Source organism: Cynoglossus semilaevis, chromosome 1 (genome assembly GCF_000523025.1).
Source record: "Cynoglossus semilaevis isolate Cse_v1.0 chromosome 1, Cse_v1.0, whole genome shotgun sequence".
Classification (NCBI taxonomy): domain Eukaryota; kingdom Metazoa; phylum Chordata; class Actinopteri; order Pleuronectiformes; family Cynoglossidae; genus Cynoglossus; species Cynoglossus semilaevis.
The window spans coordinates 26,729,899-26,749,042 of record NC_024307.1 but is presented as its reverse complement, the minus strand read 5'-3'; the positions used below and the strand labels follow the sequence as shown (position 1 = coordinate 26,749,042).

General features: G+C 41.7%; 1 protein-coding gene across 1 annotated transcript; it reads left to right on the top strand.

Annotated features, from left to right (window-relative positions):
- Window positions 1-6: 6 nt before the first annotated feature.
- vax2 (ventral anterior homeobox 2) lies at window positions 7-18,800 on the top strand. The gene is made up of 3 exons (XM_025062472.1): window positions 7-749; window positions 6,424-6,611; window positions 17,990-18,800. Exons 1-3 carry the CDS (start codon window positions 512-514, stop codon window positions 18,482-18,484), a joined length of 921 nt encoding a protein of 306 aa, XP_024918240.1. The 5' UTR covers window positions 7-511; the 3' UTR covers window positions 18,485-18,800.
- Window positions 18,801-19,144: the final 344 nt, after the last annotated feature.

Here is a 19,144-nt window from a genome sequence, read left to right as displayed (position 1 = left end):
CAGAGTCACTGTGGTCCGTGAGAACTTCCTGGACGCTCCGAGAACTCCTCAAGGTCTCAACACTCACATCTGTGTTTGTCTTTCCTTCTTTCTTCTGGTGCTCTCTCCCAAACACTGTCGGGGGACCTTTCTCCTGCCGGGACTCCACACCTCCTCCACTTTCCCTCCTCCTCCTTCTCCTCCTCCTCCTCCTCACTGAGCAGAAGAAACAGGAGGAACTGTCAGCCCTCACTTTGAGCTCTTTTAGTTGTCGCACCTCCTCCACTGCTCCTCTGGGTCTGCAGCATCTAGTGTGCAGATCCTGAGGGTTCACTCCGCGTCTCGGTTTTTGGACTTGCAGGAGGAGCGAGGTCATGCCAGGCCAGAACCTGAAACAGTCCCCGGTGCGGTTCCTGGAGCAGCTGCTTCCTCTGTAGCTGGATCTACTTTTTAAGGAGGAGGAAAAATAATCAGAAGAAGAGTGAGAAGAAGAATCCTCTCCCCCACAGTCAGTGTTCAACTCCAAACTTAGATGTTCGATCAGACCACGACTATGGGCGATGGGAGCCACCGCTGTGGACCCAAAAACCCGCTGTGCCCGGACCGCATGGACAGCAAGGGCCGCACCGAGATCGGGAGCAGATCTCCGGTCCAGAGCTCCAACGACACTCCGGGGACATCCGCGTCCACGCCGACCTCCTCCAGCGAAGACGGACACGACAAACTTCTGGGAGTGGACCCGGACTACTGTCGGAGGATTTTAGTGAGAGGTGAGTGGAGGGCGATGGAGACAAAGGAGCAGAATTACTCTGCACATAAAACATCAAATGGTCTGTAAATGTAGAGGAGACGGACAACGTATTAAAGAGAGATTGTTTACAGCGATTACATTTAATCGGGATAAATCGCTATGACGACCGCGTTCAGTCCCCGAGGGACAGAAGTCACCAATGTATTTAATATAGTATTATTAATATTATTGTTATTGCACAGTAAACGAATGGAAAAACAAAAGTATGTATTTACTCTGGAGGAGCACAAAATAAAACGAAGTCAAACAAAACAATCTAAAATTAAATGGAGCCGAATCATCCCCCGTAAGAAGAGTGTAAATAAAAACATTTATTTTTCAAACAGTAATCAATTTTCATTTAAATTCAGTATTATCGCGTTGTCCGACACTGTAACCACCACCATACCCACGCTGTTGACAACTGATGGTTTTTTTGTAAAAACAAATTAAAAATGTTTTTTTTTGTTAAAGACAATACGAGATACATTTTTTTTCGTCTAAAACCATTCAAAAATCCCCGAGAATCAAACGAAAAAAATCCAGGAAATTATGTTAATAAATGAATTATTTCGCAATGTGTTTCAGTTTTATGTTAAGTGGTTGGTTAATCTACGTCGACACTGAGGAATGTTTTCAAAAACCTAATCAAAATAAATACATTTACTATAAATGACCAATGTCGTGATGTAACAAAAAGACTGGACAAAGAGAAACAAAATCAGACAGGTTTTTATGAACATTATTTAGAGATAGAATAACATAGAAATATAGTCTCGTTTAATCATAAAAAAACATTCTAATCTATCGAAGAACAAGAAAAATAAAATAGTAAATAAATAAACTCAGATTGTGATTCTAACAAATAATTCTTAATATTAATTATTTAAAATAATTAATAAATAAAGTCACAACATCTTCAGGGTAGTGTGATTCAGACATCACGATGAAGAAACGTCATCGAAAAGAATTCTTTAAATACTTTGCATGAAAGATTGCGATAAAATGAAATTTCGCCGAATTGTTCTGTAAAAAACGTTACAAATGAATCACTGAATTCAGTGAAGACAAAACTACAGATTTAAAATTATTAACTCTACAAACATAATTCAGTGCGGCCCTAATGTAGAACAATAATCACTAAAGTTTAAAAATAATTTAGGCTAAATTAATTAGATCTTTTCCCAAAAGAAATATATCCCAAATGACCGCAGCTGCACCAGGACTTACAACGAAAATATTCTGAATTAAAAAAAAATATGAACAGAAAATAAAATCAAAGAAGTAAGGATTTTATTTATAACTAAAACTTTATTTATAACTTGGATTTTTTTGTTAAAGAAACAATTCAAAAGTATGTATTTGTTTCACTTTTGTATCAGGTTGACATTTACAAAAATAAATTAAATTTGTAAATTTGTAAAAACATTGTAAAAAAAATTAAAACATCTGATTGGTTGGTTTAACTTTGAAGGTTTATAAATCGTCTAAACTATTTTCTGTATTAACCTGTAACCGACCGTATATTAAGTACATGTTCACATAACGAATGTTTTATATTTATGAAAAGAATAAATTTTTTTTTTTAAAGTTTTAAAAGTTTTTATTTTAGGGAAAAATCAGCTTAACTAAAAATCTATATTTTGACACTTTAACCTTGATTTAAATCGACAAATTAGTTTTATTCAGCATTAGTTAATTCATTAGGGCACAGCGGCTTAGTGGTTGAGGAAGCAGACTCAGTGGAAGGTTTCAGGTTCGACTCCACCAGCTGCCAAGTTACCACTGAGGTGCTGTGAGCACGGTTAAAAACAGAGGTCACATTTGGTTGTGTGCAGTGGTGAGCTGTGTCACAGTGACAAATAATTCACTTTCACTTTTTCTCTTTCACTTAACAACAAACTCCAAAGGTTGGAACAGATGCCAGCCGACCACTGGGCCACATTCCATTTGGTTTTTACTACTCACTTGAATCATATGGGAACAGTAGAAACGGCCTTGACCGTTACTTTGCTGTGTTATAGTCTTGAGCTGCTCCACAGTCAGCGGTCACCGTGGTCACATGTTCCAGACCTGATCACTGTGGACTGCAGGCAGGACAGTGGACCACACTTAGGTTTGCTGTAGCAGGAAGTCTAAGGTTATCCTTCTTAAAAACACAGCACTGTTACCTTCACATGCTCAGACTCAGTGGTTTCTAACAGTGGTCCGTGTTCACGTACTGTTTGTTTGTAGTATTTTTGGAGTCCATTACATCATTATGGTGCAGTACTGCATACAGTCTGGACATCACTCAGAAATCACATCACTTTCTCCTGAAATGTTCACTCTGTTATTAATGTATAGATCTGTGGTTTGCAAAATGAGGGGCAGGTCCCTTAATGGGACATGGATTTTTAGGCAATCAAGTTTTAATTTTTTAAACATTTCTTTTGTTTCTCCAACAATGGATATATAGTTTCATTGATTCACTATATTTGTTTTATAAGAAAATAGAAAATCATTGTTTAAAATAAAATTCAGTGTAGATTTAAAGAGATAGCTGAGAATGCTTCTACAAAAGGAGGCGCTGTAGAAACCATATGTGTGTGTTTGTGTTAATGACCACTGACAATTGTAAACAGAATCAGAGGATCTTACAGTTAAAACGATCTTTAGAGAGACCAGAGTGTTAAATGAGTCAGTGATTATTTTTCAGTAATAACCCAGAGGTGGAGAAGAACAGAAACAGTGTTAAAGACACAGTGATTATCAACACAGCTGCAGGTTGAATAATCATAACAAGCTCCAGGCGGTGCTGTGATTAGTGCTCCTTAAACTGTCCATGGGATTTTTTTGAAGACCAAAACAGAGTTGTTTAAAATTGACTGGGTTTTAAAAAAAAAAGTGTTTTAACTGGGCGTCTGGATTTATTTCCAGTCACCAGTTACCACAGATTCCATCAGATGAAATATTTTTACTATTGTTTTTTACACACGTGACAAAACACCAGTTAAACATCAAGCAAAAAAACAAAAACAAAACCAAAACTCTTTTCAGGTTTTTACATTTTTAAAAGCATTGACCAACCATAAACCCCCCAAAAAACAAAACTCTTTTCAGGCTTTTAAATTTTTAAAAGCATTGACCAACTTTTCAGGATTTTAAATTTTTAAAAGCATTGACCAACCATAAAACCACATGCTGACAGGATTACTGTAATGTTAGCCAAAAAGCTAACACCTAGCCAGAAACTCATCCCCCTCACGAGCTTTTCACTTTAAATGACTGCTCTGAATCCACGTTCTTTTCTGCCACCTAGAGGACAAAGATTCACTGATAAACATCCCTGCTCAGAATCATTCAAAAACAGAAAAGAGAAAGGGAAAAATAGAAAATACAGTAGGGGGCAGCGTCAGCGCCCTGTAGTGGTTCACTGCTCAGATGAGGTCCAGAGAGAAAAACAGATTAGAGGGAGAGAGAGTGCAGGGCATCATGGGGGTTTAGCAGTCTAGGCCTACAGAAGTTGATCAGCTGATCAGTCAGCTTCACATTGAAGTCTACTTTCTGCTCACACACAGACGTTCACACACACACAAATATTTGACGCAAACATTTATATGTTGTACATATTGACGTGAATATTGACGTAGCTAAAGATAATAAGATAATGATAATTATTAAAGGTGAGAATAATTTACCAAGAACATTTGTTCTGGACTCTCAGTGGAAAAGACTTGTCACGGTGGAACAGTGGACAGTGAGAGCGGTGGAACCTCAGAAATAACAACATGAAATAATTCCGTCAGTAAATAATCGGCTCATGTTGAGGCTGCAGTTGTTTCTGTTCAAGGCCTGGAACAAAAGCCACAATCTTAAAGGCTACAGTGTCAGGATCTGTTCCTGTCTGTCTGAGAGAGGCCAGGGTCATCCAGAGGTCAGCAGGTCTCTCTCTCCCGCCCTCCCTCCCTCTCTTTCTCTGTGTTCATGTTCATCTGTATCTACTTTCAGTAAATACATTTAATCATATGGACATGTGAGAATTAGAATAAAATAAACACTGAAACAAGTAGAAATCCCAGCATGTGATGAGTTAGTAAAGTAAAACCATTATTAGAGAATCAATTGTATAACAACACTGTGTGTAGCTAACTAATATTAGAGTAATAGCCCGCCTCTATTCTCTATATTTATATTTAAAAGTTATAAAGTATATATTTTTTGGATTAATCTAGCTAGAATTTAGCTTTTGGCTAATTGTTGTTTGTTTATTTGTAATTTGTTGCCAAATTTTAGCTAATGCATATACATTTATTTATTTGAATTTCTTTTTTTTCAAATTTTTTTTAATTAAAAAAATATAGGCCAGGATTAAGAGAGTATTAGGCTAATACTGCTGTTTTATTAGCCTTTGTCTTCATCTTTAGGCCAATTTAAGATTGAACTGTTATTTACAGTTACCTTTTAACAAGGTAAAATACCTTTTCTCAGCTAAATGTGACTTTCCTTCGTTAACGTTTAGCTCTTCTGCAGCTTCGTTTGGGGCAGTATTCAGTAACATGTGGTTTATGGCATTGTTTGTCTAAAGCTTAGATTCTTTGGTCTTTTTATTGGTCAGGGTTTCAGGTCCTTTCGCTGATTTAAGCTCATTTGACAGCTCTAAGCTGCGAGGTTGTACCTGAACGCAGCCGATGCCTTCAGTGTCTCAAGCAGTTTTTCCACTAAAATGATGCTATCAATATGCATTGCAAAAAATAAATATATGTTTTTCCTAAAACCATGACGGTAAATGACGCCTGCCTGAGCCAGAGGGAGGAAACGAACCATTACTCTGTGTTACCCGCGGCCCTGCTCCGTCTGTGGGACAGTTTGGTTCACTCTGCTCCGGTTCATGTTTAATTCAGCACTTTTTATATTTTATCATTTTACATTTTTAATGAATGTAAAACCGTGGACAAAGAGAGGTTTCTGTCTGAGCTTTGATGTGATAAAAGCAAACAAACCTCAGTCAACTATGTGGAGTCAGAATAAAGGTAGAAAGGTTTTTATATATTCTTCTTAAGGAGATATTGATAGATTTAAATTTAAATAACGATGGCTTTTGGCTAATTATTCATATTCTATATAAATAATTATTTTTATGATAAACGTTAAATCACTTTTATTTTACGGAACTGTTAAAGCGACAATATTGTGAAAAAGAAGCCGAGTTTTTTATTAAAGAAAAAAACAAAATAAAATTGTGGCTCATTTTAGTCCAAATAACAAGTAGAAAAATATAAATGTTTTTAGATAAACACGCGCGCGTACAAACATTATTTTCGTTGTTAGGGCGAAGACGCAGAAAATAAATAAATAAAAAAAGTGTTTCATTTAAAAGACGCAGAAAATAAATAAATGAAAAAAAAAGTGTTTCATTTACGTAATTTTATTGTTTTTTTTTAAAGACACGTTTTTCATGCTTGACGGAATATTGACTTAGTTTTAATTGTTTTACTTTATCTTTTAATTTAAAAAATATCACAACATTTAGATAATTTAAAAAGAAGTTCATTTCCACCTTAAATCGTGAGTAAAACGAGGACATTTTGGTTCAAATGGTTGAAATGTCATTTGTTAATCCATGGTTTTTATTTTTAATTTTTTTTTAATTCTCCCGTGGTTTTTGTGGACAGACGCCAAAGGCACCATCCGGGAGATCGTCCTGCCCAAAGGCCTGGACCTGGACCGGCCCAAGCGCACTCGCACCTCCTTCACAGCGGAGCAGCTGTACCGTCTGGAGCTGGAGTTCCAGCGGTGCCAGTACGTGGTGGGCCGAGAGCGAACCGAACTGGCCCGGCAGCTCAACCTATCCGAGACCCAGGTAAGAAGAACCGAGACAAACAGAACACAGTCAGAACCAGGGGCAGAGTCAGGAAGTTGAGTAGAGTTTATGTCTCGATGTGACGGTGTATCGTCAGCACGGTTTCTGAACCGAAAATATAAATATCCAGCAACGAAGGATTAGAAGTATAAAAAGGACTGGTGACGTTTGGATCTACCTGGATATAAAGCAGTAAAAACATAAACTTTGATTAGTAAATAAAAGCTTCACCGTGTTTTTTTAAGTTTCAGAGGTTCAAATTTCAAAATGTACCTTTTTATTTTAAGAAAAATGGAGAAAAATATATTGCAAGAATAATACAGAGAAATGTGATCTAAAGGTAGTAAAATGAAAATAATACATTTAATAAAAACAACCTACAAATTCAAACCAGTTATAATTCTGTCTTCTCGGTCAATATAAAAAAATGAAGAATTATCAGTTGTGAACTTTTTATTTCACTATTTATTTTAAAACTGATGAAACACAAATCTGCCTTTAAAAACTTGACTTCAGTTTGGATAAATCAGAAAACAAATCTTGACTTCAGTTTGGATAAATCAGAAATAATGTGAATGTGTCACCGTAAAAGATAAAGAAAATCTCTAAAAAGATTATTACTACTGGTATGGTTGGAGTTTGACGGTTATAAAAATAACAAGTATTTCTTGGTCGCACACACGGACACGTTTTCTGCCCCTCTATCCACGTCATGTGTTTATAGTGACGTCATCAGACGGAAATCGAATGAAACTGTACTTTCTGTTTTTGTGTGTTGGAGTGCGTTGGTCTACACGATATACAAATGTACTCGGAGACAAGATTGACGTAAGTTCAGTCAATACATGACTGACGGAACTTTATATATATATATATATATATTTTACACAGACTTTAATCTCGTTTTAAGCCAGAACTTTTAGAAACAATCGAATCATAAAACGGACTTTATGAAAAACTGGATCTAAAAAAAAAAGCCAAGTGTATTTGACTAAACATTTTGAATGTTTAGATCAAACTCAGTTTGTTGACGAAAACGTGTGTAATTCTGACTTCAATGCAAATAAAATCAAAATGGAATATGTGTATTTTTAACGTCAGCATATCTGTAAAATAAACGTTGAAATCTGTTAAAACAACACATTTTACAATCAACATTCTGAGTCTTGAAGTCTTGAAGTTGATTAAATTAAAAAAAAGTATAGGCCTTGAACTAAGTATATACTAGTTTTTTGTGTATTTCTTCCACAGGCGTTCTGAAAATTAACGTAATTATTTTTCATTAATTTATATTTTTAATTTGTATTAATATTTTTATTTTTTTGCCATTCGTCTTTTTTAATAATAGTACCTAAAATATCGTCTTGTTTAGTCGTTTGTTCCTTAGTACTTTTTTTATTGTTTTAAAACTCCGCCTTTGTTTTTTAAAAAACAACTAAAACACATTTTCTATGAAACATGTTCAGTTAAAACTACAGGATGTGGATTCAGGGCCTTTTGTGTTGTTCAGCTCTGCGCACAAAGCACTTGTTGCGTTGTGTGTGAGAGAGAGGGTGAGTGTGTGTGTGTGAGTGTGAGTGTGTGTGTGTGTGTATCTCATTAGTGCTGACACTCAGGGTGTTAATAGGAGCTGGGCCTCGGCCTCCTGCTGCTCCTCACAAACCTCAGCTCAGCTCAGGATTGGCTGAACTCAAACCGTCTGACCTTCGAGTCAGAATCTGCTCTTGTCAAATATGACGCACACGCTGCGTATACTTCCTCTCGTCACCGTCACTGCGCCACCATCTGTCCAGAAATCCAACGAGAAGTCAAATAAAAACACAATAAAACAGAACACCAGACCCCTGCAGAGACCCCCCCCCCCCCCAAACCCCCAAGGCCGGCCCCAACGCCGTCGGTGTTTCAAACACACGGCGAAGCAGCCGGGAACACAGAGAAAAACTAAACGAAATAATTGTCTTCATATCTGCTACAAATACGAAACAAATGCGGGTTTTAACTTGTGTTTTTTCCCTGGTGATTTTACGGCCGTTAATGTTTTTTTTTTTTATTCTTGAATATTCCAAACTTTGCTTAAAAAAGCTGAAACCGCTTCAAAAACAAAAGTTCCTTTGACAAAAACGGAAACGACCTGAAACCTGTTGTTTGTTAAAGTAAACTGTACGTTACCATACAAGAAACAGCGTTCAACCGTTTGTCCGTTAGTGACGTAAACATGTGACACACGGTTTTATTTTCGGTTCACGGTCGTCCACCACATTGGTGAGACGCTTTACGCACTGAATGCGTCATCAAAAAAATAAAAACGAAAGTGTTTCTCTCTGTAGTACAGGTTAATTTTTATGCCTTGAAACTGTTCAGGATTTAAACGCATTTGTCTCCAAATCTTTTATCAACACCAAAAATTAAAACAAAGAAAAATGTAAAGTATAAATGATATATTATCTGGTGGTTCCAAAAGTAGGGGGCAAATCCTTGTCTGGTATGGCTAAAGAAAAGTTTGAGAATCACTGTTTCAATATATACTATGGAGCAGTGGTCCCCAAACCCTGGGCCGTGGACCAGCACCGGTTCGTGGGTCAATTGGTACTGGGCCGCACAAAAATAATGCATAACTTACATTACTTTATTTATTATTTATTATTATTACATTTTATTTATTATCTGATGATGAACGATGTTTTATTTTGAAAGATTACCAGATTCTCTCCGCTGCATCCATGTATGACTCACACTTTATATGTGAAGGTGCTCGCCTCGGTCACATGTCCTACCTACATTTAGATACCTTCTTAGAAGGTCTGCTCTGGTCGTTAACACAAAATACACTACCGCTCAATTGAACCCACCAGGCTAACAAAATGAACAAAAAACCAAACATTTAACCAGACTGCTGCTATAGAGTGTACATATTGTGACAGTGCTAACTTTAATTTTAAAAAGCACAGCTGGATTCACACCCTCATTTGACATGTTTTGGAATATCTCAATTTGAAGCTACAAATTTGAGGGAAACTTTTAGAAAACTGAAAAAAAGAAAGAACTGACAGCGTGGACAACGTGTCCTCTGTGAGCCGCCACCCTCCCCACACCAGCGTCCATCGTATCAGCCCGGTCTTATCTGAAGGTTGATGCAGATTTAACGTCTGCTGCTTTGCATCAAACTGGTTTAATCCTGCAGTTAATGGGAGGAGGCTCAGCCATCTTTAATCTTTAATGTCTGACCAACTGCTCAGTGCACAGATGTGACCACAGGGTGGTCTACCAAAAGTGCCATCTGACTCTGTAGAAGAAGAAGATTTTTGACGATTCCTTATAGCGACGTTTATCAACACCCAATAATAAACACCTTTTTATTCAAACACTCCTTGTGGGGACCATGAGGAGACCTCTGCTGGAGCTGGACTTCTGCTGCTCCTCTCTGACCTCTGAGGAAACAGAGATTAGGGATTGGTTACTGGATATATATATATATATATATATAAAATCTCAGCAGCAGCCAGTGGTCTCACCGGTTAAATGCAGTGCAGAGCTACAGTGTGTGGTTAAGCTGTACACCTCCAACAACATGGTGACAAAACTGAAAGGATAATTTTGGAAGAGTAACCACACGTTTGAAGATGTCAAATGTTTTTATAGTCTTGTACTCTGGTTTACCAACACAAACTGTAATAATATTCCCTGTGAGTACACAGGAGACCAATACTACTGCAGTACAGCACGATAAACCTGAACCGTTGTGTGTATTGTTGTCCAGACTGTGGTCAGACAGACCCTGTCTGACCACAGTCTGAGGCGCAGAAGGACCACAGTGATGATGTGTGACTGTGCAGACGGGGCAGAGAGTCGGAGTCAGACAGAGAGACGATTGTCCTCATGTGAATAAAGACAGAAGGAGGAAGACGGACAGACTGACGGTCAGAGACACAATCACGTCTTTGTTTTTTTCTGTCTTTTTCCTTCAGGTTTGTGATGCTTCACTGGTAGAAAGTGACGTAAAGCATAACAGTTATGATATTAGAAAATCAAATGATGAGATACACATGGAGAGTAAAATAATCAAAAGTCTAAAGTTCAAAAGTTAGATAAAACGTTTTTCACTGTGACGTCACAGTCAGGAAACACAAAAGAAGATGGAAATAAATGTTAGGCATAAAGTTAAGTCTAAATGAAGAGGGAAAAACATCACATTGATGGATAAACAAATATTGATGATAAAAATGTAAAATATATGAGATGAAGATAATGGTTCAAATAAAGTAAAAAAACATAAGAAGTTTGAAAGAAAATTCTGTTTGATACAGAGTTTTGATTTTATTGGGTAAGAATTAGGTCGTAATTGTTTTATGTCTGAAGAAAAAAATTTTTCAATACTATAATAAATAGTCCAAGAACATGATGAGACAAAATTTCAACCAGAAAATCAGAAAAGAAAACTCTGTGATTGAAGTCACAGTTGAAAACGATGAGAAAAAACCAGAAAGAACGTCCAACACTGAGACGTTGGAGAGACGTAGGAGATCAGAGAGGAGTGAGAAGAAAGACTGACGTCATCAGTTGATGACGTCATCGTCTTCATCATACATAGAGACACAACAGCACTTTGTTGGTTCTACTTTACCAGACTGCAGTCATCGTGTGTGTGTGTGTGTGTGTGTGTGTGTGTGTGTGTGTGTGTGTGCAGTGGAATCTTCATTTGACTTGACTTCTTCCCACACAAGGTTTGAATTTTTCTCACACACACATTAACACCGTAGTCGCCTGTTGTGTGACCGTGTGTTGCTCCGTGTGTGTTTTCAAGTTTGTGCGACCACTTTGTGTCATTCACCAGGCAAATGTGTAATGCAATTTAAGTGGAGGATTAACTGTGAGAGAGCTTACAAACACACACCTGCTGATGGAGACGGAGAAACACTGAGACACACACACACACACACACACACACACACGTCAGTGAACATATTTATTAGAAAATGACCAGCTGACGAGGATCAGTGTGTGTTTAATGTCACTGTCATTCTTAAGAGCTCACCAAACCCCAGTTGAACATTTAGTTCCACAAACTGTTTGTTCCTCTTCAGTTTCTACAATTTAAACCAAAAATAATGAAATGACAGCCCAAAAAAAAAAAAGAAATGCAAAAGAAAGAAGAAAGACAGACGAAGATTAGCAGATAATGTTAGATCAAAGGAGCCTAAAACAAATAAGTGAAAGTAAAAATGTAATAATAAAAAATAAGCCAATCTAATTACAAAGTAGTTAAAAATAAACCAGTCAAAAAATTCAATTAAAATCATAAGAATACATAAGAAAAATAAACATTTGACCAGCGCTAGATGATGAGCTAGTGATAAGTGTAGATGAAATAAGTGTAGAAAGAAAAAACCTAATTTCTGCATAAATAAATAAAAATGTTACAAAATATAAACAAATTCTAAGACAAAAAAAAAACAGAAAAAGAAAGAAACACAAAAAAGTAAAGACAAATTCACACAAATGACAAATTCAGACAAATGAAGTAAGAACAAATCTTTTTATCGGCAGCAGACAATCAGAGCAGGCTGGAGGATGGAAACAGACTCTAGAAGAAAAACGTTCACAACATTTGTCTACGTTGTTCCAAAGACAACCCAAATAAGTCTTCTCTCCGGCCGTTCTCTCCGCTCGGCTCGGCCTGAATAAACCCAGCACATGTGCAGTCAGGTTCAGCCAGGGGTTAACGCCGTCTTATAGAAGCCCTGGTAGATATGGCTGCTTAATCCTCCTTAGCCCAAAAGCACTTTGGTCTGTTATGAGGCCTGGAGTCCTGAACCTCCCACTCCTGTCCACAGGGAGGTGAGCCAGGCAGCATGAACTGGTACAGCACCTCCTTTTTCTTCTCCTCCTCCACAGTGTTGTGGGAGATGACAGGACTGGTTCATATATGGACACTGTTGTACACACGTACCATAACTCTGGTATTTCAACCTTTTGTTTTCTGGAAGTGTTAAAATCAATCACATTTTCCCTTCAGTATCTTTAGCAGCCACTGGTGCATGCTGGGATACTCACTGTTCCCACTGCTCGGCTCCTTCCTATTAATGTCTGTGGCGCAGACCTGGTGGAAAAGGTATTTTATTGTTGCGAACTGCAGCGGCTCATCGTCACATGGCTGGGATCACAGGGGTCTGACCCGGGTCACGGTGGGATCACGGAGCGGCTGGAGAGGTCATGGAGAGTGTGAAAGACGTCAGAGTCAAGTGTTGGCCTCAGCGACTTTACCTCCGCAGTTTTCACTCTGCATTATTGTGTATGGTACATCCAGACGGGGGGTGTTAGCTACATAGCCAAAGCTTTTCATTGTGGTGGATTAGCTCAGTGCAGCTTCACGGCAACGCAGTAAATACAGCCGCGGAATAACGTGATGACACCACAGGGATTCTACAGGTGGAAGAACGTCGTCAGCTGATTTGTGGGTCCCACATGTTGATGCCTACTAGTCTTCACACTGGGTTGAGTCTCTTCTACCCCAGACCAGTTCACCAATCGCTAATGTCTGCAGATGTGTGAATTCACATCCCAGGCCTCTGATTGGCTGATGTGTGGCAGGTCGTTGTCATCGTTGTTCCGTGACCTTGAGTTTCTTCCACTGCAGCATCTACGTCTTCACTCCATCCTTTACTATTATTATTGTTTTTTAATCTTTACTCCTCACAGTTGCCCGTTTGTAGAGACACACTGACGATCATGGTTTTTGTCTGCTCAGGTTTTTAATTTTCGCTCCGACATTTCTCTGCGTAGAACAAATTAAACCAGTAATTCTTTTAAAATAATTGAATGGTTAAAAATGGACAAATAGAAAATCACAAAGTTACAGTTTATAAGATACAGATTTAAGGCCGACAGTTTTATTTTGTTATTGTCAGAGAAAAGAATTTCTGTCAGCCTTAGGGTCAGAAGGTCATGCACATTTAGCCTAATTAGTCTTTTCATATCTGCTGAATCATTGAACCTTTTCAATACATCAGAACAACAGCTGTAAATGTAATTTTCACACTTAAATGTTGAGCCAAGGCAAAGACTAACACCAAGGCCCCAGTCTGGAAACAGAACAAACGTGTTGGCAGTGAGGTTAGTCCGATGAAAAGCAAAGAAGTTGATGTCCTTTATTATTCTTTGGGCCGTTAGAGTATGAGGTACATGACAAAATCACACGTCTTTCTGAAATGTTGTTTCATGTTGTTTTCCAGTTCCTGTTCCTACTTCTTTGAGGTTGTGTTGGACATTTGTCCACTCTGTTGCTGGGTTCTGTCCCTGGCCTCACCTCCATCTCTAACCTCCTCACTCAGACTCAGTGTAGGGTGGGGGCCAGCACAGAGGGCGAGGTCAGGGCAAGCGCAGGTCACGTTACATGTAGCGCTCCCTCAGTAATCTGTGCCCCAGCTCTGAACTCTGGATCCCATTAAAAAGGATTTACATCCAATAGTGTAGATGAACCAAAGGCAGCTTGGCTTCTTCCCCTCTCATCATTCTCCCTTCTAATTCCATCCCCTGTAAAACATCAGCGGGGATTTCTCTCCGCTCCCTCAGCTGTCCACAGGCCGACAGCGATGCGTACTGGAGACCCGGCCACGCCCCGAAGTGAATATGAAGACCGTGATTGGTCGGACCTTGTTGAGGCTTTGTGTGGGCCGTGTCAGAGGAGGTGGGCTGGTGTGTGTGTGTAGGAGGGGAGGGGGGTACAGTCACACAGATGCTCCCTGCTGCGGCCCCACCCTCCTGTAACCCTTCAACTCCCCTGCTGCTGTTGCCTCCTCCTCCTCCTCCTCTTCCTCCTCCTCCTGCTCCTCCAGCCGTCCCTCAGCCGTCCCTCTCTCAGTGTCTATTTTAGGTTTTTGCCATGAGGTATGCAAACGTTAGCATTTCTCACTAAACCATGATCCCACGTACCCCCAGATGGACACTTTGACCTGCCTGAACAGTGGACTGTAGATACTGTAGAGCAGGGGTCCACAACCACTGGCCCAGGGAACTGTACTGAGCTCATTTATTTTGTTTTTGTATCACGTCGGTCTGCATGGTATATTATTGTATTTTAAAAACAGTCGATTCCCTTTTAAGCGCAGAAAAATTAAGTTGTTTGCAGAGACCTCTGTGTTTATATGTGTAAAATGACAACAAAGCTGATTAAACAATAGTTTTCAGCCCACCTCTAAAAATAAATACCAAAAAGTATATAAAATTCTCTCTTTTTACTTACTCTCTGGCATGTTATTGGTTCATGTTGCATAGCATTTGAAGTGATATTTTGAGAAATACATTTTCTACTTCAAAATAAATGATTTAATAAATGCCATGAATGACTAAACTAAACTCTGAACATTTCTTTATCATTAAAAACTGAAAGCAGCTCCAACATGAGATATAAGGAGAGCGTGTATCCGCTCGGTCAGGGTCACATTCATTTTTAATGGGCGTGATTCCAATCAGAGGGCGCCCTCCGTGCCGTGATCTCCCCTGACCTCACCGTGCCCTCCAGTAAACATCTCACCCAACGCTAACTTTTCCTCACGCTATACATTAAACCTACACTGAGGCCCCATGAATTAAAGATGGCCGACGAGGACAGACAGAGTTCACAGGGCCGCGCTCGCTCTGCTGCAGGTGGCGTGATGTGACGGCTTGTGTGGCGAAACCCAAGGTTTTCAGGCGTGAGAAGAGACACAGTTGGTCAGAGTTAGTTACAATGGTCAGGTCTTCCTCTGAAGTTCACTCAGAGTCCTGCACCTGAAGAGTCCTGCCCCTGAAGAGTCCTGCCCCTGAAGAGTCCTGCCCCTGAAGAGTCCTGCCCCTGAAGAGTCCTGCCCCTGAAGAGTCCTGCCCCTGAAGAGTCCTGCCCCTGAAGAGTCCTGCCCCTGAAGAGTCCTGCCCCTGAAGAGTCCTGCCCCTGAAGAGTCCTGCCCCTGAAGAGTCCTGCCCCTGAAGAGTCCTGCCCCTGAAGAGTCCTGCCCCTGAAGAGTCCTGCCCCTGAAGAGTCCTGCCCCTGAAGAGTCCTGCCCCTGAAGAGTCCTGCCCCTGAAGAGTCCTGCCCCTGAAGAGTCCTGCCCCTGAAGAGTCCTGCCCCTGAAGAGTCCTGCCCCTGAAGAGTCCTGCCCCTGAAGAGTCCTGCCCCTGAAGAGTCCTGCCCCTGAAGAGTCCTGCCCCTGAAGAGTCCTGCCCCTGAAGAGTCCTGCCCCTGAAGAGTCCTGCCCCTGAAGAGTCCTGCCCCTGAAGAGTCCTGCCCCTGAAGAGTCCTGCCCCTGAAGAGTCCTGCCCCTGAAGAGTCCTGCCCCTGAAGAGTCCTGCCCCTGAAGAGTCCTGCCCCTGAAGAGTCCTGCCCCTGAAGAGTCCTGCCCCTGAAGAGTCCTGCCCCTGAAGAGTCCTGCCCCTGAAGAGTCCTGCCCCTGAAGAGTCCTGCCCCTGAAGAGTCCTGCCCCTGAAGAGTCCTGCCCCTGAAGAGTCCTGCCCCTGAAGAGTCCTGCCCCTGAAGAGTCCTGCCCCTGAAGAGTCCTGCCCCTGAAGAGTCCTGCCCCTGAAGAGTCCTGCCCCTGAAGAGTCCTGCCCCTGAAGAGTCCTGCCCCTGAAGAGTCCTGCCCCTGAAGAGTCCTGCCCCTGAAGAGTCCTGCCCCTGAAGAGTCCTGCCCCTGAAGAGTCCTGCCCCTGAAGAGTCCTGCCCCTGAAGAGTCCTGCCCCTGAAGAGTCCTGCCCCTGAAGAGTCCTGCCCCTGAAGAGTCCTGCCCCTGAAGAGTCCTGCCCCTGAAGAGTCCTGCCCCTGAAGAGTCCTGCCCCTGAAGAGTCCTGCCCCTGAAGAGTCCTGCCCCTGAAGAGTCCTGCCCCTGAAGAGTCCTGCCCCTGAAGAGTCCTGCCCCTGAAGAGTCCTGCCCCTGAAGAGTCCTGCCCCTGAAGAGTCCTGCCCCTGAAGAGTCCTGCCCCTGAAGAGTCCTGCCCCTGAAGAGTCCTGCCCCTGAAGAGTCCTGCCCCTGAAGAGTCCTGCCCCTGAAGAGTCCTGCCCCTGAAGAGTCCTGCCCCTGAAGAGTCCTGCCCCTGAAGAGTCCTGCCCCTGAAGAGTCCTGCCCCTGAAGAGTCCTGCCCCTGAAGAGTCCTGCCCCTGAAGAGTCCTGCCCCTGAAGAGTCCTGCCCCTGAAGAGTCCTGCCCCTGAAGAGTCCTGCCCCTGAAGAGTCCTGCCCCTGAAGAGTCCTGCCCCTGAAGAGTCCTGCCCCTGAAGAGTCCTGCCCCTGAAGAGTCCTGCCCCTGAAGAGTCCTGCCCCTGAAGAGTCCTGCCCCTGAAGAGTCCTGCCCCTGAAGAGTCCTGCCCCTGAAGAGTCCTGCCCCTGAAGAGTCCTGCCCCTGAAGAGTCCTGCCCCTGAAGAGTCCTGCCCCTGAAGAGTCCTGCCCCTGAAGAGTCCTGCCCCTGAAGAGTCCTGCACCTGCAGTACGACCACAGCACACGTTAGCTGGATCCTCCGGCGTGTCCTCATACTTGTGTGTAATTGAACTCGTGCTCGCACTAATATCATTCTGCCTCTCCCACTTGTGCATTTCATGCCTGTTTGAGCTGTGGGGTGAGAGCAGAGCAGCCATGATCCGATGAAACAGAACAGAGTTGATCCAATGGCTGCTGTCGGGGGAATTACAGCCACTGCCTTCAACACGTACACGGCTGGTTCATGGTGAAGGTGTTGCGTGCTCTCATGGCAGCATGCAACATGGTAGATGTGCATCCTGTGGAGGTCATGAGCAGGCAATCATACACACACACTGGCTGTGGTGTGTGATCTGACTGTGGAAGCCTTTAGTTTCTGGGTGGACGACGGGTCAAAGTAGGGATTTGTGATTGGTTAAGGTTGCGTGTTTAAACATCAGCACGAAAGTTCACAAAAGGATCTGTTTATCTTGTCTCAGTGATTTATCCTACCTTTGTGAAACTTCTAGATTTTATATGTAGTTAATCATTTGTTACTGTATGAAAAGTTGACTTATACATTTACTTTACATTTACATTTATTATTTATTTATTATTTGCAACATTTTGTACTGTCTTGATCCAGTAACAGATCTTGCAACTTTTTTCTATTTCTGTACTAAAATATTTTTTTTGCACCATCCTTGAATTCTTAGCTTAAACCTGGAGTTAGTCACATGTTGGTTAAAACCCACGTGTGTGTTACATGTATGCTGACTCTTCAGTTTTTCCTGTTTGTTCATAATTGACTTTTTAGTGCAAAATGTGTATTCAATTCCACCTTGCCACTTGATAAGATGAATTTCTTATCTGTCACGGTCTGATAAGTTGACCACGAGGTCTGTCAAACTGTGATCTTGAACCAATGATCTTCATGTGTTGTTGTTGCTGTTGCAGGTCAAGGTTTGGTTCCAAAACCGCCGAACCAAACAGAAGAAGGACACCACCAAAGACTCGGACAAACGCTCCTCATCCACATCCGAGTCTCTGGCCACATGCAACATCCTGCGTCTGTTGGAGCAGGGCCGTCTCCTGGCGGGCCCTGTCCCGCCCCCAAACCCTCTCTTGGGGCCCCCTCACCCGGTGAATGGCTCCCTGCTGGGCAGCCCAGGCGCTGGTTCTGCCACTTCGCCTGGAATCAGCAGCGGCACGCCTCCAAGTTCTCTACCAGGGGGGACCTTTGGGCTGTCGCTGCCGTCCCTGGGGGGGACCCCGCCCTCTCCACGGCTCGGTGTCCCTCCTCCACACTCCCTCTGCTTTTCCATGCCTCTGCTAGGGGGCGCTCATCATGAACTCACGTCTTCTTACGGCTGCGGCTCCTCAGCTTTTGAGCCTTACATGCGGTTGGACAGAAAGGAAGCAGATCTGGGCGGGAAGAAGACAGTTTCTTAAAGAGAATGCTCCCATTTAGAGGACACCAGGGGACCAGGACTCTTCTTTGTCGTCTGTTTTTCCCACAGTCTGCCCTGCAGGCTGCCTGTTTGACACTCACGTGGCTGCAGAGAGAGGCTTTGCCCTGGATAGTTGCTTTGCTTGCTGCAGCATTTTGTGACCAACCTCTGGCACAAAATGTAAAAAATAAAAAATAAAAAAAACAGAAAAACAACGGACACGAATGTGACCAAGACTCCTCCATCTGAAAAAAAGTCAAACTGAAGTAAAAACTTCAATTTTGAAAAACAAAAAAAACCCACTTTTTTCTCTCAGTGTTTTGGTCTGGACTAGACAAGTGCACAACACCAGAGGATGTGTGTGTGTGACCTCTATGTGTTTGTGTGCTCCGTGTGTGTGTGTGTGTGTCTGTGTGTATGTGTGTGTGTGACAGCTGATTTTATCTCTGCTGTCTCTGCAGTGGTTTTTGGTGACTCTTCTAATTTGATGTCCTGTGAGTTTGTGCGTGTGATTTCTCTATAAAATGTTCTTCATTTATTCTTCAGGAAAAAAAATATGACTTGATGTCCCATATAGTATCTCTGGTCTGGAACTAAGGTTGATCTGAGTAGAAATACCATTAGCAATGTTACACATTATGGCCCTGCGATATGACGGAAC

Bases quoted from the DNA above. Each gene is read 5' to 3' on its own strand.
- vax2 (XM_025062472.1), top strand. From the start codon at position 512: ATGTTCGATCAGACCACGACTATGGGCGATGGGAGCCACCGCTGTGGA. The intron at 750-6,423 runs GTGAGTGGAGGG...TTTTGTGGACAG, and splicing joins TCGGAGGATTTTAGTGAGAG to ACGCCAAAGGCACCATCCGG. The intron at 6,612-17,989 runs GTAAGAAGAACC...TTGCTGTTGCAG, and splicing joins TCAACCTATCCGAGACCCAG to GTCAAGGTTTGGTTCCAAAA.